The sequence below is a fragment of the Malaya genurostris genome, chromosome 3 (assembly GCF_030247185.1).
Source record: "Malaya genurostris strain Urasoe2022 chromosome 3, Malgen_1.1, whole genome shotgun sequence".
In the NCBI taxonomy this organism is placed as follows: Eukaryota; Metazoa; Arthropoda; class Insecta; order Diptera; family Culicidae; genus Malaya; species Malaya genurostris.
Window position 1 is genome coordinate 220,427,774 of NC_080572.1, and position 26,884 is coordinate 220,454,657.

At 36.6% G+C, this 26,884-nt stretch overlaps 2 protein-coding genes across 2 annotated transcripts in view; both read right to left on the reverse strand.

Moving 5' to 3' along the window:
* Positions 1–15,806, reverse strand: part of LOC131434612 (uncharacterized) — a 249,858-nt gene extending 234,052 nt beyond the window's left edge. The window contains exon 1 of the mRNA XM_058601499.1: positions 15,488–15,806. The gene's annotated coding sequence lies outside the window, so the exon portion shown is untranslated. The remainder of the gene's footprint in view (positions 1–15,487) is intronic.
* A 6,820-nt stretch (positions 15,807–22,626) lies between these two features.
* Positions 22,627–24,785, reverse strand: LOC131437199 (3-ketoacyl-CoA thiolase, mitochondrial). The gene is made up of 4 exons (XM_058606379.1): positions 24,605–24,785; positions 23,618–24,051; positions 23,244–23,549; positions 22,627–23,186 (listed from the first exon to the last, which is right to left on the reverse strand). The coding sequence occupies exons 1-4, from the start codon at positions 24,621–24,623 to the stop codon at positions 22,749–22,751; spliced, it is 1,197 nt and encodes a 398-aa protein (XP_058462362.1). The 5' UTR covers positions 24,624–24,785; the 3' UTR covers positions 22,627–22,748.
* Between the last annotated feature and the right edge of the window lie 2,099 nt (positions 24,786–26,884).

The window sequence follows — 26,884 nt, forward strand, 5'->3', positions numbered from 1 at the left end:
ACGAGACAAGCCACGGACAAAGTGCCCCTCAATCATTGCAAGACAAAAATGGAAGCTCCTCTCCCCCTAGAAGAAGGGTGACAACGAGATCCAACGGTAAAAAAAATATTTTATCTAATAAAAACATGGCTCATTCGACCACGTAAAGCTTGTACGCAAATTGGCCTGAATAAAAAACCGATTGACAATTCGCCGAATGCCATTTCGCCGAAAGCCATTTCGCCGGAAACCCCTAGTTCCCAAGAAAACTTGTTGACTAGTAGCTACTAAGCATCAACGCAATTGCATAGGTGTATCAAGGCAAATGTATGTGGTATTTTCCGTTTATTAAGTGAAAATGAAAAAAATTCTAATGCGGTTACGCCACATCGTTTTGGTTCATGTGCTGTCCGACCTCGCTACCGCTCGTTCGGACCGAACTAAAGCAAAGAAACCTAGCTTTGAGTAGACCGGGCAAACGAGGCGGTTACAGGTTTGTATGCAAGAGGCCGCCGCTTCCGACGGCGGGTCGGCGGGCGACTCAGCTGGCGTCGGTTCGGTGGGTCGGCGGCCGACTCAGCTGGCGTCGACTCTTGACTTCGGTTATGTGGCTGCACCACATCAGTTATACAGGAGACATGACCCTTTCGGCGAAATGACCCTTTCTGCAAAATGACCCTTTCGGCGAAATGATTCTTTCGACGAAATTACCCTTTCGGCGAAATTACATATTCGGCGAAATGGCATTCGGCGAAATGACTTTAGGCGAAATGACCCGCTCCCAAAATAAATTATCAACGTATACAGCAATAATGAATTAAATTTGCATTATTCCACAAAAAGCTCTGATTTCAATGAATTTCGTAACAAATCTGAAAAAAACTCCTAACGTGTGAAGGTGTATTTGTACTATTCACTAACTGCCAACGATGAACAGACCTAGGCTACCTTCTTCACCGTGTATCAGAGTAGCTTAGCTGTTACAGCAAGTAAGGAGAAGGATGCGAATTCGTGGATCTTGCTCAATTTTATTCATCTATTTTCCCTCTTCTTGTACCTCAACAAAAAACCAAAAATAAATCGTATTAAAGATCTTCATGACATGTTCTTCTGAATTCTCCAATGAAGCACACCACCTGAATCACTAGATGTGAGCTTCTAATCTGTGTAAAGGTCCTGTAAGCTGTTGTTGGCTTGCAAAATCGATGTTGTTATTGTCGATTCTACAAAAATGATTTCCTACAACTTCTTTTAAGACAACATTTTTAGTACAAGTAACAGCTTTCGAGCCACAAAGATGCATAACATGCATTTGCCCGTACTAAAAATCATTGTTGATGGTTTGTCATACTGAAGAGAAGGTTTCATCCGAATCGGAACTAGTCCAGCTTTAATTTCTGCTATAAATATTAGAAATATTGCTCAATACTAAACAACTTCAGAAATGTGACTCGTCAAACAATAGTATATTTTCATATATCGATATCTATAACTATAAACTGCTGACGCACTGATGAGCTGAATGCGAAACGTAAAAAAATGAAAACTAGTCATGTGCACTTTAGCACAAAACGGTACACATGAGGTACCAAACCCCTAAATAACTATAACTAGCTCTAAACAACAGAACTTATAATATAAACGATTTTATCTTTTGTCTCCCTTTGCTATAGCTATTTTCTGTTGCAGAAATGATTCGATAGCATAAATATGACACGGTTGAGTCTAACTAACTATGTGTCGGCAAAGAAATGAGCAACCCATCAACCGGTGTTTTTTTCTCGCACTACTTCAGAAATTACTGCAAAATTGAAAAGTTCTAGTTTACGATTTGGAAAATACTTTTCCTCTGATCCAGATGAAATGCTAAAAGCGATAGAACAGAAATGGACTCATTAACACCGCCAGTTATTTTATCAAAGCGTTGCTGTTATTTCCAAAATTGGTGCTAATTTGGATGGTGCGTTTTCTAAACATCGTTTGTTATATTTAAGAAAACTTAAGCTGATTGGGGAAATGCCAAATCTAATGTTTCGTGTAGTGGGTTGAAGTAGGTCAACGCAAACTTTTACGCTTAAATTACCCATTCCGAATAACCATAACGCCCGCAATTGTTTCAATTATGTACTGCTAGCTAGAATCAATGCAGCATCCAATTGCTGCTGCTCAGATTCGATAGTTTTTCTGTTCGATCGACATCCATGAACGGTTTTCGGAAGCCACTTTCGTTCCTCCATTAACGGGCATAATCACGCACGGAAAATTATAATTATGCATGTAGTGCAGTCAGTTACAACCCGCTTATTTCCATTCCGAGATGTATCCACTTCCGGTGCACGTTAATTTCTTGCCATTTTTCAAAGAACTCTTTAAAAAAGTACTGACCTCACTTACACAACATCTTTCGAAAAACGATCGTTGTGCCAACATATTCAATGGACTAGTGCTCTTGACATGCCATTCAGATTTACAATAGACAAATAACTGACCAGATTACATAACACAATTGATTTCATCGTAAACCAAACAGGCAAGTCTTTTTCGTGATTTGTTTCCTTCCACTAGTAATCGACTGAAGGACCAACTAACTTCCATGCGACCGAACACGAACGGACCGTTCCAAACGAAGACATGTGCCCTGAGCTGCCAATATTTCAACTTTCTAACCTCATCTTTCTGTCAATAGATCACGTGTGCCGTACACGTTGTCCCGCAAGTTTACCGACATCGTTGACCTTGGCGGACGCATTTCGATTCGGCCCAGGCACAGGCAAGATGGTTACCTGTGTTGGATTTCGAGTGCCGCCGCGATTCGACGCTTTTATTTTCGCGTTGGTAACTTGCGGTGCGTTCTACAAAACTCCAACGGAGAGTGCTGTTGCTTCCCATCCTCCTCTTTGAAGATCACAACTTTACTCGCATGATTTTCAAATTAGCTCCGAAAGAAGCGGGCTGCAGACCGCGCTTGTCATGCACAATGGTGCGAAAAACGGTGGCACGCAGCTCGCGCAGGTTTAGATTGAATTAGCGATAATTATTGCTTTGAGCGCCAGTCTTGTGAAAAAAAAAACACGAATAAACGAAAACGTCAACATCAATTTTAGCTGCTGCAACCTAGCAATGAAGAGTTGTAGTGCAGATCTGTTTATATGAAATAGTTTTAAATTGAGAAATTACTGCAATTGCGTGCCGTGGACTAAATATTGTACTTGCAAAAAAGCAACATCTTCTTGTGGGTGTAATATTTTACTGCATGGGTAAAAATTTATTAAATTTTGAATTTATGTGGTTTATGTTGATAATTTCGGTCGTGGAAACTTCAAACCAGTCTCACAGGTGGATCGAAAAATAATTGAAAATCAACAATTCAACTATGTCCCCTATGTATAAAACGTTCAAGAAGACCTAGAAGATACGGCGGACGCCATGTAGATCCCCAGCCTAGAACTTTTTATAAGCAAATCCCGCCTGGATAATCCGGAAAAGTTTTTGAAGAATTGGGTCGAATAATTTGTCAAGAAGTTGTTGGTGTTGCTGGCGATCTGTGGGTGCGTTTGGAATTCAACAAGCCGCACGGAGAACCCTTCGATCATAAAATTTCAATATCGCAGTTTTTGAATTTTGCGATAGTTGGTTTAACTAATTTCTTTTTGATTCAACCAATATGGTTTTTGATTTGCATATATTCAAGTAGTTGAAAAACATGTTGTTTTGAATGCTGTCAAATGCCGGAGACAGTTGAAAGCAAAACAATAATCGCAATGTAAAATCAACAACATTTTTAGTTGAAATCTGTTCGCGTCGCTTCAAAATGTCAATGAAAACAACATCGATGGTTGAAGCGTTTGGTGAAATTGTGTTCATTCGATTCGAGAAATTTATGATAACAAGTGTTTATCTAACAGCGGTGTTGTGATAAAGTTAACCCTGTTTAAGATGAAAAAGATTTGGTGACAAATTAGGAAATGTTAATGAATGATCATTAGTAATCTTTCAGGCATGCGCAAAAATTTTTATGCTTCAAATTCGATCATTGATTTTACTTCCAGCTGTTTGATACCGATGATGATGTTCATGCGTTAGCAATAAAACGCTTTTTGACATGAATTTAATTTATAAAAGTAACAGGAGCGAAGGGTTTCAAACACACAGAACGCGCTGCGATTGAATGGCGCGTTTGAATTGCCGTCGCAAAATTCCAATTCCCAGAGGTTGATGCACCCAAGCTCATATAAATTGAATAAAATTATCAGTGCATAACTTTAGTTCAACCGTTTGAAGGCATCATCTTTCAATACTCATTTTAGGTAAATTTAAAAATTTCGCTAATTTACTCGCCCCTCCGGGAACTTTTGCTGATTAAAAACGTTTTTCTACATCAATCATTTCCGATCGAATCAGAAGTATTTTTTTAGAATTTAGATCTTTACTGATCTCGACTTGACATGATCTTGATCATACAAAAATCAAAATCACTTAGAGATCAGATCAGTTCTGATTTCGTAATGATAATTTATTCCTTGGTTAAGATCACTTGAAATCAGCAGTGATCGATATTTATTTCATGAATCTCAACTTATTTCAAATAGATCATTACGTGTATCAGTAAGTATATTTTGATTATTTTCAGTAAATCATTAACATTGTTCGAGTTAATTCAACTATTTGCAATGTCTAAAACAAATAAAATCGATTTATTTTTATTTTTCAACTAACAAAACTTTGTTTCAATAACAATACCAGTTATTTCAACTAAAATATTTGTTAAAATTGAAAGGTGTGTGTCCTCACTAATTGACAGCATTTTTTTTCAAACAGTTAAATTAGTTGTTTCAACCATCGTTTCTGCTAATCGAAAAACAAAAATGACAGTTTAGTTAAAACAACGATCGATTAGTTGTACCAAATTTTGACCAATCGAATTCAGAAAATCAACTAATATTCTGATTGAAATGGGATCGCGGGTGGTTCCGTGCGTACATAATTACCGGTACCATCAATGGCCGAGCTGAGCTGAGCTGAAGTAGTTGCAAGTGAGATTGCACAATGAACCTAAATCATGCTCGCAGTACATACTCACTCAGTCAAAACATTTTATTGAATGGTCAATAACGACGTCGAGCATGACCAAAAGTTGTTCTACTGGGGAAGAGGAAGAATATTAGTCCGATACCCGTTGTTTCTACAGACCGCGGGTACCACTGCATCTTCACGAGTATCACAGGATAGGAGATGTATTGGTAGGGATGGGTAAAGGATACGATCTCGATTGAAAGTACGCTGCACGAAACAATTAACTTTCGGAATTCGTTAAACTCTAGACAGTCTGGAGAACTGCCACATCATTCATTTGTCAATTTCTCAATTTTTTTCTTTCGATGAATAAGTAATTCATTATATATCGACCGATTGAACCATTATAGAACAAAAATTGGGTGAGGGTCATTTCGCCGAAAACCATTTCGTCGAACGCCATTTCGCTGAGAGTCATTTCATCGAAAACCGTTTCGCCGAAAGTCATTTTGTCCAAAACCATTTCGCCGAAAAGGTCATTTCGTCGAATTCTTTATTAGTCCTAATATCGTGATTGGAATTTTTAAAAGAAGGCAAATAAAAAATGATTATGTTTACTCCCGTTTTGTTGACCTACAGTCGTACTTCTGAAATGATCCAGAGACTTGAATAATTATTGTAGGTTTATTCATGAACGGAACGGAATTCCCAAAAAAAAACCTTGTCAACTTCATTAGTGTACCTACAGGTTAGCGGTATTTTCCGATAACTGAGTGCAGATGAAAAACATATTTAATGCGTTAACTTTTCGTTTGAGTGTTTGAACAGAATGATATTACAAGGATAAATTTTTTTAAGTATTACCATTTAATTCTGTTATAAGTATATCACGTCACTATACAAATTCACTATGTATCTCACGACACTATAAATCTTGTATAATAAACGTCACATCACATATGCACATTTCGAATACAATTTATATTCATCTTCAATAACTAAACAAAACTATCACACTGAAGATGAATATAAATTGTATTCGAAATGTGCATATGTGATGTGACGTTTATTATACAAGATTTATAGTGTCGTGAGATACATAGTGAATTTGTATAGTGACGTGATATACTTATAACAGAATTAAATGGTAATACTTAAAAAAAATTTATCCTTATATTTAATGCGGCTTCGTCACATCGTTTTGTTCGTATGTTATCCGACCTCGCTAGCGCTCGTTTGGACCTAACTGAAGTAAGGAAACCTAGTTTTCAATATACCGGGCAAGTGAGGCGGTTACAGGTTTGTATGCAAGAGGTCGCCGCATCGGACGGCGAGTCGGCGGATAACTCAGCTGGCGTCGCCTCGGCGGCTTTGTACCGCCGAGCCATCTAGGCTTCGGTTATGTGGCTGCGCCACATCAATTTTCCAAACAAATAGATATTTTTGATGAATACCCAGAATCTGCAGTTTCCTAATAAACTATGTTATATATTCAAGATTACCCTTCCGCCATAAAACTCTTTCGGCGAAATGACCCATTCGGCGAAATGACCCATTCGGTGAAACGACTTTCGGCGAAATGGCATTCAGCGAAACGACTTTCGGAGAAATGACCGGTTCCCAAAAAATTAACGCCTAACGCGATGAAAAACTACTTTGATATCTGCTTTCAAACTAATATAATCAAATAAGTTTATCAGGAAAGCCGGCTATCGCGAAAAAATCTTTTTTTTAATAGTTTGAAGTGTGGCGTGAAACTGCATTATAAATATTGTTATATAGATGGATTTTTATGAGAGATAATTCGTATGATGATTCATCAACTAGTAGTCCTAAATATTAGAAATATTAAAGCTTGCTTCATTTAGAATTGGAACAAACTTTTGCTCATATTGTGGCGCTCCTGGTGGACGGATTTGGAAGTTCTCGTGTCGGGTATTTTGTCAGCTTCACGTATGATTTTTGACATTTCGCAAATCGACTGTACTTTGTAAACAATCAACATGGAAGCCGAAAGAAGGGGAAAAATTGTGCACAGTTGTTTTGAAAATCCATTGTGGTCTGCATCTAGACTAGCTAAACAGCTGAAATTACCCAGAAATACCGTATGGCGCGTTATCAAACGCTATAAGAAAACTTTGACGACGATTCGGAAGCCTCAAGCCAATCATCGGAGTGGAACTGTCGACCGGAAATTGAGGAATCCTAATCTGTCGGACCGTGATTTGGCCAGAAAATTCGGTGTTTCCCATAGTACCGTGAGGAGAACTCGACTCCAGGAAGGAATCAAGTCGTATCGAGCTAGCAAACAGCCAAATCGGACCATAAAACAGAATAGTGTGGTCAAAATTCGTGCTCGGAAACTATATGACCAGGTGCTGACCAAGTTCGACGGGTGTCTTCTGATGGACGATGAAACCTATGTCAAGGCTGACTTCGGACAAATCGCAGGTCAAAAATTGTACTTGGAAACGGCTCCGGGGGATGTTCCAGCCAAATTTAAATTTGTTTTTGCCGACAAATTTGCAAAAAAATGTATGATTTGGCAGGGCATTTGCAGCTGTGGCAAAAAACGAAAGTTTTCGTTACAAATAAGACCATGACATCGGAACTATACCAAAAAGAGTGTCTCCAAAAACGAAGTTTGCCGTTCATTCGATCCCACGACCATCCCGTAATGTTTTGGCCGGATTTGGCAAACTTTCTTAACAGCAAAGTCGTTCAAGAATGGTATGCAGAGAAAGGGGTCCAGTTTGTTCCGTAAAACCTTAACCCACCCAACTGCCCCCAGTTCCGCCCTATTGAGAAATACTGGGCAATCATGAAGAGAAGACTCAAGGCAAAGGGAAAGGTTGTCAAAGACATCCATCAGATGACGACCTGGTGGAATAAGATAGCTAAAACGATGGACGAAGAAGGTGTGCGCCGCCTAATGAGCCGTGTTACAGGAAAAATTCGAGCATTCCTTCGGAACCGTGACGAATAATTTTATCCGTATTTTTTCTTAAAAGTATGAAGAAAACGCTACATTTGTATAAAAAAAGATCTTGAATTCAATAATAAATAACTGAAATACAGGCAATTGTCTTTGTTCCAATTCTATCTGAAGCAAGCTTTATGACAAAGAAAACGAACTTTATAGAATAGAACTACTATCAGAAGCTCAGAGAATTGGATAAAAAAGTTCTCTCGAAAAATTAAGTATAATTTTTCAAATTAAGTATATTTTTTTCAAATTAAGTATAATTTATTTAATTTTAGTATAATGTTATTCTATTGATATTTGGGAAAAGGTTATTCAATGTATCCATCGACTGCGCAGTCTTGAACTTGAGCTTGACCGACCACCCCTGGTTGCTACTCCGTTACTGATCGGGATTAACTGAAATTGTACAGAGGATTTTTTCTAGACTAGAGCTGGCACTGACAAATCATCCTCCAATGTACATCATCTGGGAACCCCAGAATTCATTTATCAGTACCGGCGTCGGCCAGGTCCGAATGTAGATCGCCTAAGGAATGGCAAGGGATGTTAGTCCAACACTTATTGTTACTAGATGCCGTATATACTACTGCGCATTATACAAGTGTCACGGGAGTTGGATACTTGTTAGTATAAATTTCAGTAGTGTATTCGCGCGAAACTTAATATGTGTCGGGTTTTCAGTAGTATTCGCACGCGACTTAGTATGTTTCACGTACAAGATGCTCGGATGCTCCACAAAACTCATGAACTTCCCGAGTGAACGTTTCAACAATATTCGATATTAAACTCCGGAAAAGACTTGATTTACAGTTCTTATTCGTGGAAACTGAGGGAAAATTTAAAATGCTATCGTGGGACGAATAAAACTTCCTTAATTTTATTCTGAATGAAATTACCTGCTACAACATAAACGAGTGAATGGGAATTAGATAAAATAGTTGTTTAATTGTAGTGACCTATTGAAATCATCCGAAAGCTCTATTTAACAGATAATGTACATGAATTAATTATTCTATAAATTCTGTTAAAATATTTGAAATCAAGAAAAAAAGGTCAACATACTTCACGCTCGTCTGAATTGTTTACTGTTTTCACTATATATTTATCGCCAAAAATGGTTGGTTAAATTAATTATGTATTTACTTCAAATCTATCTGAGTAGCATTTTCCTACTATTTAGTAGTTTAGTATTAATGGATCTTCGCGATAGTTGATTTTTATCATTCAATTTGTAATGTTTTAAAGCAAGTAATAACATGGAAAGAAAAAAACGGATAAAACTAGAAGCTAGATGGAAATAGATGAAATATCATATTGTCGTAAAAGGATGAGAACATATTTTTGAACAAAGCTCTTCATTGAATGAAGAGATAATTTAGTAAACAGATGTAAAACGTAGAAAATCTGATAATTGAAAGAAAAAAGAAACTCCTGCAATTGTTGCTTTTTCGACATGGAAGCAAGAACCCAGTAGATCTATCCTTGGTTAAATTTCTTTCCGCCGGATTCCACACGGCATCTAAGCTGGTCCTGCCCGGAGAAAGATAATAGGTACTATCAATCTCCTAGTGGAACCCAAGCCCTTGTATCCATCGACTGTGCAGTCTCCTATAAAAGTCAACCAAGACCTACATGTATTTGAAATTAAGAGCTCAAATTCTAAATAAATTGGAGGAATTCTAAAACCATACCATCTGTTTACAAGTAATTATAATCTCGTTTCCCTGAAACGTTGTCATAAAATCTCAGTTATTCAAGAGCTAAAGATGTACAATAAATCTCAAACGGCTTAACTGGATGAACGATGGGAAAGAAAATGTGTTTCTTAGTAGAGCGATCAAAATTAACAATTTTACGGGTGGAAATAGTTTACAGGTTTGATTTCAGTCTGTGTGGTGTGTTTTTTTGTCAAATATTTACTGTCGCAGTTCCAATCATTTTCAAATCGAATCTGTTTCACGTTGGTTAAAACTACGCTTACAACGGCATTACGTCAGAATGAATATATGAAAAATGGATAAGTGGTTTGGTTCGATTGGTTACCGCACCGAGAATTGCATATTAAAAATACCGCGTGGAATCAGACTTCCTCTCGAGTCGGTATATTAATTTTCTAAGGCAGTTTAGGTTGAAGGTTGTACTACTCTGAAGTACTAATCTCAAGTATCGTGCGTTTTGCTCAATACGCCATTTCAACAGGATTTCTCGATCAATCGAAGGAAATGCTTGGACAGTTAACTAAACTAAGCTGAATTTCTTAAAATGTTTAAAAAATAATTATGAGACTACGTAGACTTTGGTTAAAAAGCCTCTCCTCTATCGTAGACGAACCTCTTAGGGCAATTCACTCAAGAAAAACGATAAACCCCTCTGACTATAGTTCCTTACGACATTGGGTAAGAAACGATAGAACATCCTTCGATTTTAGCTCCGCAGACACAGATTCAACCATGTATGGAGAACCAAAAACCCGGATATGTAGTTGCGTCAATGCGGATCAGTTAACACATGGATCAATAAGTCCCGAGACTAAAGCAGAGATGGCGCTCGTAGTAAACCAGTAACCACGTCTTTCTAGAGTACTAACCTTTGCTTGAAACGGGTCAAAGTTTTAAGTCGATCCGACCAGAAACAGCTGAGTTATCGAGGTTTGAGTAAAGTCGTTTTGTAGTTTGTTTAAAAATGGAAAAACCGAGTTTCGTGTTTTGATAAAACATTGTTTTTTAATGGGTAAAAAAACCGTGCAAGCGAAACAATGGATTGAAAAATGTTATCCGGACTCTTGTCCATCAAAAGCAACGATTTGTCGGTGGTTCGCCGAGTTTAAACGTGGTCGTACCGACACAAATGACGCGGAACGCTCGGGTAGACCTGTGGAAGCCGTTACACCGGAAAATGTGAGTGAAGTGACAAAAACTATAATGAAAGATCGTAAAGTGAAGCTCCGTGAGATTGCTGAGATGACACAGATATCATATGGAAGTGTATGAAAAATTGAGCATTATAAATAAAAAAACGTGATTAATCCACCTAGCAGTGAGATGACCTTTTTTTATCAATACGCATGTGTTTTTGCATGGATATTCTTAGGTGTTTTAGTTCCCATGACATTGTTTTAACTATCGTCGTTTTAAACGGCAAATTGAGATTTTAATCACTCATTACTCTGTAATGCCGAAACTGCAAAACATATCGAATTTCAATCTTAGCGTGTGACAATCGATTGAACATTCCATGAGATGTCGAAGTAAGTTCCACTTTAGAGTTTTTCGTCATTATTTATGGTACTTCCAGAGCCGGTATTCAGGAATTAGCATAGCCCAAAATGATTCGAATGGCCATAAATTATTACGCCAAACAATTTACATGAAATTTATAAACTCATCATCTGTAATTCCAGAATCGGATAAAATTCACCGATTTTGTATGGGACCTTAAGTCCTGTAATATTGGTTTTTGAAGTTCGATTTGGTCTTTTTTGAGAAAATGATTGAGCTTTGAGAATCGATTCGATACTGGAATCGGAATTCTAAAATCGGTGTAGCCGAAATCAGTTAAATTCACCTGAGGAGTGTGTAGACATCTTTGAGAAATTGTAGTGCGAATTAAAATTTGGGGGTACATTCCGAATCCAAAAACGAATACCGTTCAAACTGAAATAAATTTATTTGGTAATCGACTATCCAAATCTGCAAACCCGATAAACCTGCTTAATTTATGTAAAATGGACATTTTTATACTAATCACCCTGCATTTTCTAAATCAGAAGTCGGATCTGACTAAAAAGTAAGAGGTTTTATAGGATTTTAAGACCTCTCATTTGAATCATAGATGATTCTTAGATTTCATTTGAATCTTAGATCGGTTCGGCCATCTACGAGAAAAATTAATTGCATTATTTTAATTTCGTTTCACATTTCATCCTGTGGTTCCGCAATCAGAAGTCGGATCCAAACGTAATTCAGGAACCTTGTTTGGGAGTATACGACTTTTCATATGAATCTGAGTTTGTAGAAAACGGTTTAACCATCTCCGAGAAAATTGAGTGATATTATTTGTCACACACGCATTTGCTGATCTCGACGAACTGAGTCGTATGGTATATGGAAGTCATGTTCTTCCAGCATTTATTGCTGTAAATAGTTTAAATCAATATAATTATGGAATTACTTCCAACTCGATAATGCTGGTATCATCTGGTTTACATATGCCATATTCGAAAGATTACGTTGCCAAAAATGAACCGTGCTAAAATTGGTCCGAGGCAAATTGTCATAAAAAAGGATGCTGTACACAGTCTTTTTGGTACTTAGAAACAATTATATGTAACAGTATAAAAAATCGTGTTTCATGTTGCTCCCAAGCATTGCTTTTTCATACAGCGCTCAAAATTCCTTCTACTGGAATAAACTGGCTTAAACAAAAATATCGATATCTCCGTTAAAAATGGACGGATTTTAACAATCTATGGCTTGTTGGATAGGTATTACCGAGCGAAATCTAAGTCTGGAAACATATTCTGTTTTCAAGGTCAAATGTGACAGATACTGTCAAAAAACTGAAAAATTTGACATAAAACTCCGTATAACTCAAAAAGTAAACATCCGATCTCAAAACCATTCAATAGCGTTCTGGGTGACGGGGAGACCTTTCATTTGCGACTAGTTTGATCAAAATCGGTCCAGCCATCTCTGAGATCTCGACCTCTTAGTTGACAACACACATACAGACACACACACATACAGACACACACACATACACACACACACACACACAGACATTTGCTCAGTTCGTCGAGCTGAATCGATTGGTATATGACATTCGGCCCTCCGGGCCTCGGAAAATTTTTCGAAAGTTTGAGCGAATTCTATACCTATTTTTTATATTTATAAAAAAAGGTAAAAAAATTGAGCATGAAAAAGGTTTTTTTCAAGTGGGTACCGCGATTGCTTTCGATGGAACAAAAACAGCAACGAGTCGATGATTCAGAAAGCAGTTTATCGCTATTTACTCGCAACAAAAAAGATTTCTTGCGTCGTTACGTGACCATGGACGAAACATGGATACATCACTACACTCCAGAGTCGAAGCGGCAGTCATCTGAGTGGCGCACAGCTGGCGAAAGCCGTCCGAAGCGTCCGAAAACGCAGCAGTCAGCTGGCAAAGTCATTGCGTCAGTTTTTTGGGATACGCATGGCGTGATTTTCATTGACTACCTCGGAAAAGGTAAATCGATCAACAGTGATTATTATACTGACTTACTGGTGCGTTTGAAGGAGGAAATCGCAAAAAAACGACCGCACATGCAGAGAAAAAAATCCTTTTTCATCAAGACAATGCACCCTGCCACAAGTCGATGAAAACAATGAGGAAATTGAACGAATTAGGCTTTGATCTGCTTCACCTCCATACTCGCCAGATTTAGCCCCCAGTGACTACTGGCTCTTTGCTGATCTTAAAAAAATGCTCCAGGGAAAAAGATTTGAGGAGGTCATCGCTGAAACTTAAGCTTATTTTGAAGCGAAAGATAAATTTTTTCATAAACATGGTATTGAAAAATTGGAAAAACGTTGGAACCATTGTATCACCCTAAAAGGTGATTATGTTGATGAAAAAAAAAAATTGCAAAAAAATGTTGTTTCCATTGTTAGTCTCGGGACTTATTGATCCATGTGTTACATATTAGATGATACGAAGTGCCGTAATCACATTTAAACAAATCACACGATTTATATTCAGCCATGTGATAATTGAGTTTTCATTGTCCAGTCAGAGCCCTGACCAGAATACTCTGCAATGATACTTGGAAAAATGCAGTAGATATTTTGACATTCTCAGATTCAAACCTGATAAAAATGAATTTCGCCAATAGCTTGCATGTTTGGATGCAGCCAAAAAAATTGAAATTTTTATACTTATCAGCCTGTAATTCCGGAATCAGAAGTTAGATCCGAATAAAGTTTCTATGGGATTGTAAGACCTTTCATTTAAACCTGAGCTTGTGAAAATGGATCAAACGGTCTCTAATAAAATAGAACTTTTTTATATTTTTTACACATTCTACCCCGTTACTTCAGAACGGGAAATTGGATGCGGATGAATAATAATAACATGCTATGGATCTACAAAGCTTCTCGTTTGAATCAAACTTGAAGAAAATGTGTTTAGCGGTCTCTGAGAAAATCTAATGAACTTTTTTTCATTTTTTACAGATTTTATCCTGTTAATACCTAACCGAAAATACGATCCGGATAAAATTCAATAGCAGGCTATAGCACCAAGAGATCTTTCATTTGAATCCAAAAAAACCATTTTCTTAGAAAAACTTTTTTTATCTTAAAAATGTACATCTTACGTGTATGAGAAGTTAGTAGGAAGCGTAATTATCTATCTTGAACAACATTGCATCTAAAAAAATGGCTTTTTAAAATCGAATTAAAATTTGTAATTCAATTCTACTCAGTGTTTCACACAATTTGGATTTTTTCAACATTTTTGTTCAAAAACTTTAATAATTAAATTTTCAATTTTAGTCACTTGAATGAAATCTGCATTTTTTTTCAAAAGACAGTCAGAATCAATTTTGGGAAAACAAAAGTATGTGAAGTGGCTTTCTGTGACAAATTCTACATGTCCTGGATTCTAAGAGGGTGCTGCCAACTCCAAATACAATTTGGCAATTTCTCTTTTTTCGGTTTTATTCATTTGAATAAAATCTTCAACTTTTTTTTTCATAGACAGTCTGAATCTATTTTGGGAAAAACAAAAGTATGTGGAGTGGCTTTCTGTAACAAATTCTGTAGTTTGATTAGAATCTGAGAGGCTGCTACGAACTCCGAATATGATCTAACACGGAATGCCTCTATATTTCGGAGGTAGCTCAATTGACAGAACAATTCTACAAATTAGAGAAGCTAAACTTATAGCAACATCTGAGTTATACATAGAAAATATCCTTTCCCCAAATTTTCTTTTCATCAACCATTTTCAATTTGGTTTTTTGTTGACTATTGATATGCAGATTAACGTTACAAATGATTTCCATCGTGAGCCATACATGAATTTATCGCCATATCAAACCAGCAAGAAATATTATTTCTTTATTATTTACGGTACCTGAAAAATGCCTTTTATCTAGATTTAACAAAGAAAACTGGAAATCACACTACCACTGAAGATTCCCATCGACATTATTCACATGCAATAAACACGCAACAAAATGCTACCATTCTTCAGCGGAGAAACAGTTCAATTTTTCTCTTATGTTTCACCGATAGCTAAAAATTCACCACAGCCTCCGTATTTCTTGGATGATGACTCTTCATTTCATCGATCAAACACACGGCGGGAGCTAATCTGTCTTCTTTATGTCTTCAAATCGATATATTTGCACGGTTTCCCTCTTATGCACTATTGCAAACAGCACTGACAACACATTCGCACCATCATTGCCTCACTATTTCTTAATTGGTCAACTACTTAAGCTTTTACTAAAAATGCAACACTTACGCTGTAGCAACACACAGGACTGACTAATTATATCTGTGCACTTCAAATATTTACTTAATTAACGGACGGTGCACGAACTTCTTGCACTACAATTTATCACTAGATGAAGATGCGACCTCCTTGCACACAACGGTGAACCAACGTACAGAAGAGCGAAGAAAAAAAACTGCTGCTAAAGAGGTAACAACAAAAACTGCAAATTACGAAACACACATGAACAATGGACGCGACGTGAGTCCACGGTGCAGAGACAAAAACGACTGTTTTCTGCAGCGAAGTTTCACCTAAGCTCCATTCAAAGACACAGCACTCTACAACAACGTTCGATATCGAGCTGAGCCGGAGAACTAACTCTGCGGGTCTGCATGTTGACCCGACATACCTACGAATCGCGATCCATAGCACGGTAACCCAAAACAGAAATCCAAAAGAAATAAAAAAAATAAACCGCAGACACCGATCGATACGTTATCAACCTTTAGGAGCACAATGGAGAGCGTGGGGTTTCCAAAATCCAAAACAACAGAGGCAGGCACCCCTCAGCTGATGATCATAGGATTCACAGGCTCCCACTCGGAGTTTCGGTTGCTGCGAGAAGAACGAGCGATTCCAACCATCGCAATCGTATTGTGAGAGAAGCCGGTAACACCGACTTATGACTTGAGGCAAAAGAGAATCACGGAGAGTTTGATGGCTGATCTAAGCAGCCGGCGATCAGATTTCTCGCGACCCAATGAAATCAAGAGTGATATTAATGAACCTGCAGAAAAGTGTAACATCAAATTTTCGGACTTTAAGCAAATAACATTTCGTTGAAACAATTCTTAAAACTTAAATAAATTGAAGACTAATACTTAAATTGGAATTATTTTTCAATGTAAATCGTTTTCGTACGTAAAGCTCATCACAATTTCACATCACCCGCAATTTCTGTTTCTCTTCTATCTCTGAGATTTCTTGACCTCTCTCTCTTTCTCTCTAGAAGAAATGTGCAGCCATGAGGACCACGAACTTTGATACTCGGTAAGGTATAGTTCGATATAGTCGTCTCATCAATCTGATAGACTAGAATTTTTCAAATAATCGAAGCATGTGAGTTCCGGTCTGCTTTCTTGGTTTTCTTATTATTAGGACTTCAACATTGGATTTTTCACTGATGAATTATTTCAGGCAACACCATCAGAGATCGGGATCGATTTTCTCCTATTTGGATGAAACTTTGTAAGTGCCTTCAGTAAGGCAAACAATTTTTGTTTCATAGGTAGAGAGTCCGATTTTTAAAAGACCGAAAGTCATTTTTGCTTGCACTATCTTCAAATCGTTATAAGTCGGAAAATGCAGCTTGTACGAAAATGGTATTCTAAGAAAAAGCTGTTGCAAATCAATTCTCGGCCATTTTTTTTTTCAAACGATCGCTCGTGTTTATTTACTTACTTTCTCTTCTGATTATAATTTGATTATTGATTACTGACCTGAAGCAACTATGAAGCTTCTAGTTGAATTTCCAATACTGATCGGAAGTCAAAAGATGCAGGTATCGTCTCAAAGATTCAAAGAAAAATGTTTAAACGTCTCATCTTTTTCGTCTTCTTCTTCTTCTGCTTCTTCTTTTTCTTCTTCTTCTTACTTATTTTTATATATATAAAAAATAGGTATAGAATTCGCTCAAACTTTCGAAAAATTTTCCAAGGCCCGGAGGGCCGAATTTCATATACCAATCGATTCAGCTCGACGAACTGAACAAATGTCCGTGTGTGTATGTGTGTGTGTATATGTGTGTGTCTGTATGTGTGTTGTCAACTAAGAGATCGAGATCTCAGAGATGGCTGGACCGATTTTGATCAAACTAGTCGCAAATGAAAGGTCACCCGTCACCCTGAACGCTATTGAATGGTTTTGAGATCGGATGTTTACTTTTTGAGTTAAACGAAGTTTTATGTCAAAATTTTCAGTTTTTGGACAGTATATGTCACAATTGGCCTTGAAAATAGAACATATTTTCAGACTTAGATTTCGCGCGGTAATACCTATTCAACAAGCCATAGATTGTCAAAATCCGTCGATTTTTAACGGAGATATCGAAATTTTTGTGTAAGAAACTTTTTCCCCTATTCCAGCAGTAGAAGTTTTGAGCGCTGTCTGGCAAAGAAGAGCTTGGGAGCAACATACATTTATTTCTAAGTACCCAAAAGACAGTGTACAGCATGATATTTTGCCTCGGACCGATTTTAGCACGGTTCGTTTTGACAACATAATCGTTCGAATATGACATATGTAAACCAGATGATAGCAGAATTTTCAAGTTTAAAGCAATTCCAAAATTATATAGATTTAAAATACTTACAGCAATAAATGATAGAAGAACATAACAGCCATATACCATTCGAATCATTTTGTCGAGATCAGCCAATGCGTGTGTGACAAATAATTTCACTCAATTTTCTCGGAAAATTTCTTTTCTACAAATTCAGATTCATACGAAAAGTCGTATGCTCCCAAACAAAGTTCCTGAATTATGTTTGGTTCCGACCTCTGGTTCCGGAACTACAGGATGATATGTGAAACGAAAGTAAAACTGTGTAACTCATTTTTCTCGTAGATGGCTGAACCGATCTAAGATTTAAATGAAAAGTTTTAAGATTCTATAAAACATCTTGTTTTTCAGTCAGGTTCAACTTCCGGTTTCGGAGATACAGGGTGATTAGTATAAAAATGTCTATTTCACATAAATTAATCAGGTTTATCGGGTTAGCAGATTTGGATAGTCGATAACCAAATAAACTTATTTCATTTTTGGTTGTATTCAGTTTTCGTTTCGGAAGACATCCAAAATTTAATTCGCACTACGATTCCTCAAAGATGTCTACATTGATTTTCAAACATTTTGAAACTAATGTAAACTATACAGCTACTCAGGTGAATTTGTCTGACTTCGGCTTCGAATTTCGAATTCCGGTTCCAGTATCGAATCGTTTCTCAAAGCTCAATCGTTTTCTCAAAAAAAGCCAAATCGAATTTTAGAAACAAAAGTTCAAATTAAAACACATCCAATTTTATCCAATTCTGACTTCCGATTCTGGAATTGTAGGATGATGAATTTTTAAAATTCAAAGCGATATAGAAGCTGACAATCCCGAAAAGCTTAAAGTTGGACTCAAAAATATTGCAATTTATTCGTCATATGGCCATACGAATCGGTTTGGGTTATGCTGGTTCCAGAATACCGGCTCTGGAAGTACCTTAAATTACCCTAAACTCTAAAGTGGAAATTACTTCGACATGTCATGGAATGTTTAATCGATTGTTACACTTTTAGATTCAAATTAGATCCGATTTGCAGTTTCGACATTACAGAGTAATGAGTGATTAAAATTTCAAATTGCCACTTAAAACGACGAACATTAGAGTAATGTCATGAAAACTGAAACACTTAAGAATATTCATGCAAAAAACACATGCGGATTGATAAAAAAAAACGTAATTAATCCACCTAGCAGTGAGATGATACCTTTTTTTATCAATCCGCATGTGTTTTTTGCATGAATATTCTTCGGTGTTTAAGTTTTCATGACATTATTTTAATGACCGTCGTTTTAAGCGACAATTTGAGATTTTATTCACTCATTACTCTGTAATGTCGAAACTGCAAATACAATCGAATTTAAATCTAGAAGTGTGATAATCGATTAAACATGCCATGATATGTAAGTTCCACTTTAGAGTTTACGGTAATTTAAGGTACTTCCAGAGCCGGTATTCAGGAACCAGCATAACCCAAACCGATTTGTATGGCCATATGACGAATAAATTACAGTTTTGAGTACAACTTTGAAGCTTAATTGGATAAAATCGATTAATTTTTGTATGTATGTATAAAACTAATTAATTTTGTATATAAGTTTAATTCAATTTGAATTTTTGTTTTTGAAATTTGATTAGGCTTTTTTGAGAAAACGATTGAGCTTTGAGAAACGATTTTATACTAGAACCGGAGTTCTAAAATCGGTATGGCCGAAGTCAGATAAATTTACCTGAATAGCTGTATAGTTTACATTTGTTTCAAAATATTTGAAAATTAGTGAAGACATCTTTGAGAAATCATAGCACGAATTAAATGTTTAGGTGCCTTCTGAATCGACAACTGAATACCACTAAAACTGAAAAAAATTAATTTTTTTAATCGACTATCCAAATCTGCTAACCCGATAAACCTCATTAATGTATGTGAAATGGACATTTTTATATTGATCACCATGTATCCCCGAAACCGGAAGTTGGATCTGACTGAAGAGCAAGATATTTATAGAATCTTGAAACTTTTCATTTGAATTTCAGATGATTCTTAGATTTCATTGGAATCTTAGATCGGTTCAGCCATCTACGAGAAGAATAAGTTACACAATTTTAATTTCGTTTCACATATCATCCTGTAGTTCCGGAACCAGAGGTCGGAACCAAACATAATTCAGGAACTTTGTTTGGGAGCATACGAATTTTCGTATGAATTTGAATTTGTAGAAAAGAAATTTTCAGAGAAAATTGAGTGAAATTATTTGTCACACACGCATTTGCTGATCTCGACGAACTGATTCGAATGGTATATGGATGTTATGTTCTTCCAGCATTTATTGCTGTAAGTAGTTTAAAACAATATAATTTAAAAAAATCTGTCGTCATCTGGTTTATATATGTCATATTCGAACGATTATGTTGCCAAAAACGAGCCGTGCTAAAATCGGTCCGAGGCAAATTGTCATGAAAAAGGATGCTGTAGACAGTCTTTTTGGTACTTAGAAACAATTGTATGTAACAGAATAAAAAATCGTGTTTTCAGTTGCTCCCAAGCATTGCTTTGTCATACAGCGCTCAAAACTCCTACTGCTGGAATAGGGGGAAAAGTCGTTTACACAAAAATTTCGATATCTCCGTTAAAAATGGACGGATTTTAACGGCTTGTTGAATAGGTATTATCGTGCGGAATCTAAGTCTGAAAACATATTCTGTTTTCAAAGTCAATTGTGACAGATACTGTCAAAAAACTGAAAATTTTGACATAAAACTTCGAATAACTCAAAAAGTAAACATCCGATCCCAAAACCATTCAATAGCGTTTTGGGTGACGGGGAGACCTTTCATTTGCGACTAGTTTGATCAAAATCGGTCCAGCCATCTCTGAGATCTCGACCTCTTAGTTGACAACACACACACACACACACAGACATTTGCTCAGTTCGTCGAGCTGAATCGATTGGTATATGTCATTCGACCCTCCGGGCCTCGGAAAAATTTTCGAAAGTTTGAGCGAATTCTATACCTATTTTTTATATATATAAAAAAAGGTAAAAAAGGTATCATCTCACTGCTAGGTGGATTAAGCACGTATTTCTGTTTGGCATCACATCATTCGAGATGACGCCGATTGATGGCACTGCAACTTAGGCTATATTGCCAGTTAATTTTCGTTTATAGTCCAATGGACTTTCTTTTCACTGGACTACAAGCGAAAATCTCGCCGTGTGGCTACGTCGAATCAAAGTATGGAAAAAATTCTTTCTTTCTCGAATTTTCACTGCACTAACACGATTCAACGTGTTCACATTTTGAAAGATTCACCGGAAGTGGTTTGAACGGTTCAGTAATTAATAGAAGAGAAAGTAAACAAAGAGAAAATGTCACTTGTTGTTATTTAACTAATTTTTAAAAAGTTTCTGCAGTTTTGTAAATGCTTGTAAAATATTACCTATAACTTCTTCGGTTACGAAAAGACAGAAATAAAATTTTAGTCCAATAATCGGTTTGCCTCTCTCTATCTATAAAAAAGGAATTTCAATCAGTTTAGGGTCGTTTAAAAGCTATCATTGGTTGATTGATCGAACCCGAACATCAGTATAAGAGAAATAACTGACAAGAAGTACTTTTTGCCTTTATCTAGAGATAAGATATGGAAATGCTGAAAAACGAGCCGCAGAGATCTCTAAAGGTATATTCCATTCGACTCAATTCGACGAGATCAGAAAATGTTCGCATCATTTTCTCCGTTTAATTTTCTCGGAGATGGCTAATCCGAAGTTCGAAAAAATCTTGTGATTTTAGATCTTTTAAAATGCACATCAATTTCACACAAAGTTATATTCAAAAACATATAAAATTGTGTGATTAATCAATTGCATGGCTTGAAATCGAATGAAATAAAAAACAGAAGATCGATACTAGATTTCCGCTGTTAGTAGAATATCATTAAACTTATAAGTAGAATATTGTCACTGATAAAACCGATACACTGAGGAAGGATGTAAATAACATTCCGAAATACGTATCTGTATTATATCGTTTAATACACTTTTGTGAAAATAGTGACTGTAAAAATAGTGACTTTGTGAGAGTGTAATGACGTGACATAATATAATAAAACGGTACAACAATAGTACTATTAGTGAAAAGATCTATAGCAACAGTGCGAGAAACTGAACCGAGAAACTTTAGATCACAAGGCACGCCTGTTAATCGACTGAGCCACAGAAGCACATTACAGGCTACCCATTTCAAGAATTGCTCTAATTTTTCATTAATCGAAAAATGAGTTTTTGACATGAACCATAAAAATATGATGTTAACAAAATTACAATCATGAGCAGGATACATTAATCGGACATACAGGCTGAATCGATAATTATGCTACACTTTAATAGGTTGGTATGTCTGTTATAGTTACAGAAATGTTATGAAATTTTTGCAGTAGTTCAGTATTTCAGCCTACATACGTCGGTCATATTTGAGAACGAGTTTAAGTAAAATGCCCAATCTTTGCGAGTTTAAGGTCTAGGTCATACCTTTGAAAGTTTCTCTATCGGTTACCATGATAATCTTTACGTTCCACTTATTCTTATTATGCATTTGGGTCAACATGCAATTGATCAGTAACGGGAATTTCATGGGCAGCTAACTAAGCTCTTTTTATTTTTGCTGAATCGTTGAATAGATTTTTCAAACGAGTTGAATTGTCTTGATACCTGCCGGCTGTAATCAATCAAAACATTGCTCCAATAATCAACAACACAGGACACGAAAATAGACCACTGATAAGAATCGTTATGATGTGTCAGACTTGTTTGATTTCCTGAATCGCACAATACCAATCATTACAATATTTTAATCATATTTTTATTTACTCTATAAAATGAGTGATTAATCAACAAGCAAAATGTTACAAAATGCACAATACCAACATCTTAATGTATAAAAATTATAAAAGCACACAAAACTAAACAGACTCCACCAACAAAGCAATGCCTTGTCCTCCCCCGATGCAGGCAGAGCCGACTGCTCGTTTCAGACCCTTGCGTTTCAGTTCATGCACCAGGTGTCCGGTGATACGCGAACCAGACGCTCCAAGTGGATGGCCAAGAGCGATGGCACCTCCGTTCAGGTTAAATTTGTTCATATCGATTCCAAGCTCCTGTACACATGCCATTACCTGAGCACCAAACGCCTCGTTAATTTCGAACAAGTCAATATCATCTATCTTAAGTCCAGCAACTTTCAGTACATTCTGAATCGCTGGTACTGGTCCAATTCCCATGATTTCTGGAGGTACTCCGACAGTACTATATGCAACCAGTCGAGCTAAAGGTGTCAGATTGTATTGTTTAACAGCTTCTTCCGAGGCAAGTACAACGGCAGCTGCACCATCACAAATACCCTAAAAGAAATTTCTTTTAATTAAATCATCACTAACCCAAAGCCTAAGTCAGTTTACCGAAGCTGTTCCGGCCGTAACAGCACCTCCCTTCTTGAACAAAGCAGGAAGCTTGTTCAGTCCTTCCAGAGTTGTCTGCGGTCGAGGATGTTCATCAACGGCAAAGTCCACTTCCTTGCCCTTTACTTTTAGCTTAGTGGGAGTGATTTCTGTTTTAAAGACCCCTTCGTCATTAGCTTTCTTCCACAACTGCTGTGACCGCAACGCAAACTCGTCAACCTTTTCACGTGGGATTTTGAACTTTTCGGCCAGGTTTTCGGCCGTCAGTGCCATCGGTAGTTTGCAGAAAGAATCACTTAATCCGACCTGTAATCAAAGCTCACATGTTAGGACGCTTACTGTGTCGTAATGAGTTCAACAAATCATTCACTTACCCATAGAGCATCCTCTAAGGCGGGATTCGTTCCCAAAGGAATTCCGAATCGAGTCCCTCTTACAGTGTACGGAGTTTGACTCATGTTGTCAACTCCACCGGTAAGAGATACTTTGGCAGCCCCCAGTATTATATCTTGGGCACCGTTTACGATTGACTGGAAACCGGATCCACACAAACGGTTTACACCGAGGGCAGGTTTTTCAATCGGAATGCCACAATGTAGTGACACATGCCGCGGTAGGAAGGCACCATCTGAAGACGATAATACCAACACCTGACCAATGTTAACCGAATCGACCTGATCTGGTTTCAATCCCGCGGCGGACAGGGCAGCCTTCGCAGCGACAGTTTGCAGCTGGGTGGCATTTGTATTTTTGAACGCCCCTCCGAACGTACCAAAAGCAGTACGCTTGGCTCCGACAATGAAGACACCTTAGGACACAAGGAAGAAGTATAAATCTTATTTTAACTAGCAGAATTATTTTTATTACTTTCAAGGATCTACCATGTTACACATGAACACATACCCACTTGTCAAAGTTCATCGTTGCGCACTATCTGATGGGTAAACAACGCTCAAAGAGATAACAGATAAAGCTAAACTTGGACTTTGTGCGACCTATTACGTGACCATCTCGTTTGTTCATCAGTAGCGTTTAATATCGATTTCTCAAATAATATGTAACGAATTATTGTAACAAAATGAGATCTCATGTAGAATCATACATAGTGCCATGCGGATGCAAATGGTTGGACTTTGCCCCTTATCGCAACGATGACATAGCAATTATTTACAACTAGTAGTTATGATTAATTCATAACATACCTTTATACTCAACGATGAACTATGATCGGAACAGTCACATACAGTTCGCAAGCAAATCATTTATTGAATCATATAATCTCTGATTATCACCAATATCAGATTCTCATATCATATCACGAAACTTTCATTCTTAACAAAAATTTACATAGATATACAAACCTTTTGTTATGGCTGACATTGTTGGAAATAAAATTTGTGTATAACGAAACTAAATCGGGAATAACACTTTAGAACATAAAATAAAACTAGATGATACGGTACGTACTACGGTGCAGAGCGTAATGAAATATGTGTACGCGTAGGCAATCAAACAGCAATAATCTGATGTACCAACAGTAAATGAGTGCGCGTGTGAGATGAACCTTGTAGGGGGTTGTAAATGAATTACGTAAACATTTTTTATTTCGATTTTCGATTTCAACCTCGTGACATCCCCTCTTCAACTTCTTCCTTCTGATTGACTTCATCTTATTTATGATGACGTCGATTCATTGCACAGCATCTAAGGCTATTACAGTCCAATAGACTTTCTTTTCACATGACTACCATTAATAACCTCACTGTGTCGCAATATCGAGTCACCAAGGTACGGTTAAAATTTTATCTTTCTCGCAAAATACTCGAAAAAAAAGTTTCATCGGAAGTATATCGTGATCGCCTATCGTTTCATCTATTGCGCTACACTCAGGCAAAATGAGTAGTAAAAATCATAAGGCAAATCTCAAGATACATAAAAAATCGTCAACTTCACCATTTCAAAAGATTAATATGAAAAATATACCTACATTATAATGTGTATCACTTCGCAATATACATCTCATCAAAACTATCACTATTATAGTTTTCATACGAACAACTTGTGAATTCCACAGTATGGCAGAGAGCAGTTATGTTTGTCATCGAATTCCAATATTTGTGACTTTAAAAGTCGGTCTTATGATTTGCATACGATATTCTTGTGGCTTAAAACCATACGATATCATTATGAAATTCCATATATTTTTTGCCTAAGCGCAACACTAAGGGGCATATTTTAGACATTTTCATGGTCCTATCGTCATTTTCAAAAGATTGGAATACAGCAAAATGGAATAATCGAAGGCCAAAATTATCTTTTCATTTTCGTTAAACATCAAATCACCTTGACGCATTTCTCTATAATTCATTCAATTATACGACTTTCCATTTAACTTTCGACATTTTAAGCACGTTGTATTAGCCACGTCATGATAGCATTCGCCGTAAAAAGCGTTTTCTATTGATTCATGCCAAAGAGCATAACACTTGTGATGCATATGCCGAATATAAAAAAATTAACTTTATGCAAACAATCTTCCGCTGAAATTAATGATGTCAATATTATACTGTTGCCTCATTCCCATATCATTTCAGTGTCCGTTCCTTACCGTAAAATAAAATTCAATTAAATATTTTTATCAAACACCTGTCTTTATTTACGGTACGTAATTATTTCACAACACTCAACGGTTGCACTAATACTTATACGCAATTTGATCAAACGTAAACCGGTACGTAAATAACGTAGGCAGTATTAAGCATGATTTACACGATTTGACTACAGGCATGACAAATCAAAAAATTATTATGATGATTGAATTATTGTACCAATAATCGAATCATTAGTAGATTCGCCATGTTATATTGTGGATTACTTACCATTATTACAACGAATGGTGATCAAATCAAATCTTGTTTGTATTGTATTTTTTAGTGCACAACTAATTGTTTTCATGTTTTAATATAATAAACACTAATATAACATCTCTCAAAGAATCAATACCGAAGAAGAAATAGCTCCGAAATTTTGCAATATTTTATAGCAACGCAAAAACTCGAAGCGAATGCACCTATTTTCATTTTAACCTTGAAGCAGACCCTGTCAGCTTTGAGCGAAATCAATTTTCAGTTCAGCAACCCCATCGCACGGCATCACATTCAACATAACATGTCAATTGTATGAGTGCGCAGGGCTTCTATTTTTGCGCACACGAATTTGACATTTCTCTGTCCTAATACTTCTATGTACGAGATTCGATGCGGACTCGCCTTGGGGCACCTTGCTCGCGAATAAAGGACGTTGCCAACTTTTCTAAATTCAATCACAGAAAATTCCTCTTCCTCTGGATTTAATAACATCTATGCCTGCAAATTATTCATTGATATTACGTATTTGATTAGAAATCGATCGACATTTTCAGGAGAGAAAATATCTACAATATACCAAAAATAATATACATGAAATCGACATCTCCTCAATTCTACGGGTAACACTTTAGTTTGAGAAATTTTCAAATTTATATAGTGCCTATTGATTAAAAATAGAATTAAAAAAAAACAAAATTTACTTTTCTTATCATCAACTGGACAAATTCTATAAATTAGTATCATCACACATAAGTATACAAAAAACAGGTCCAC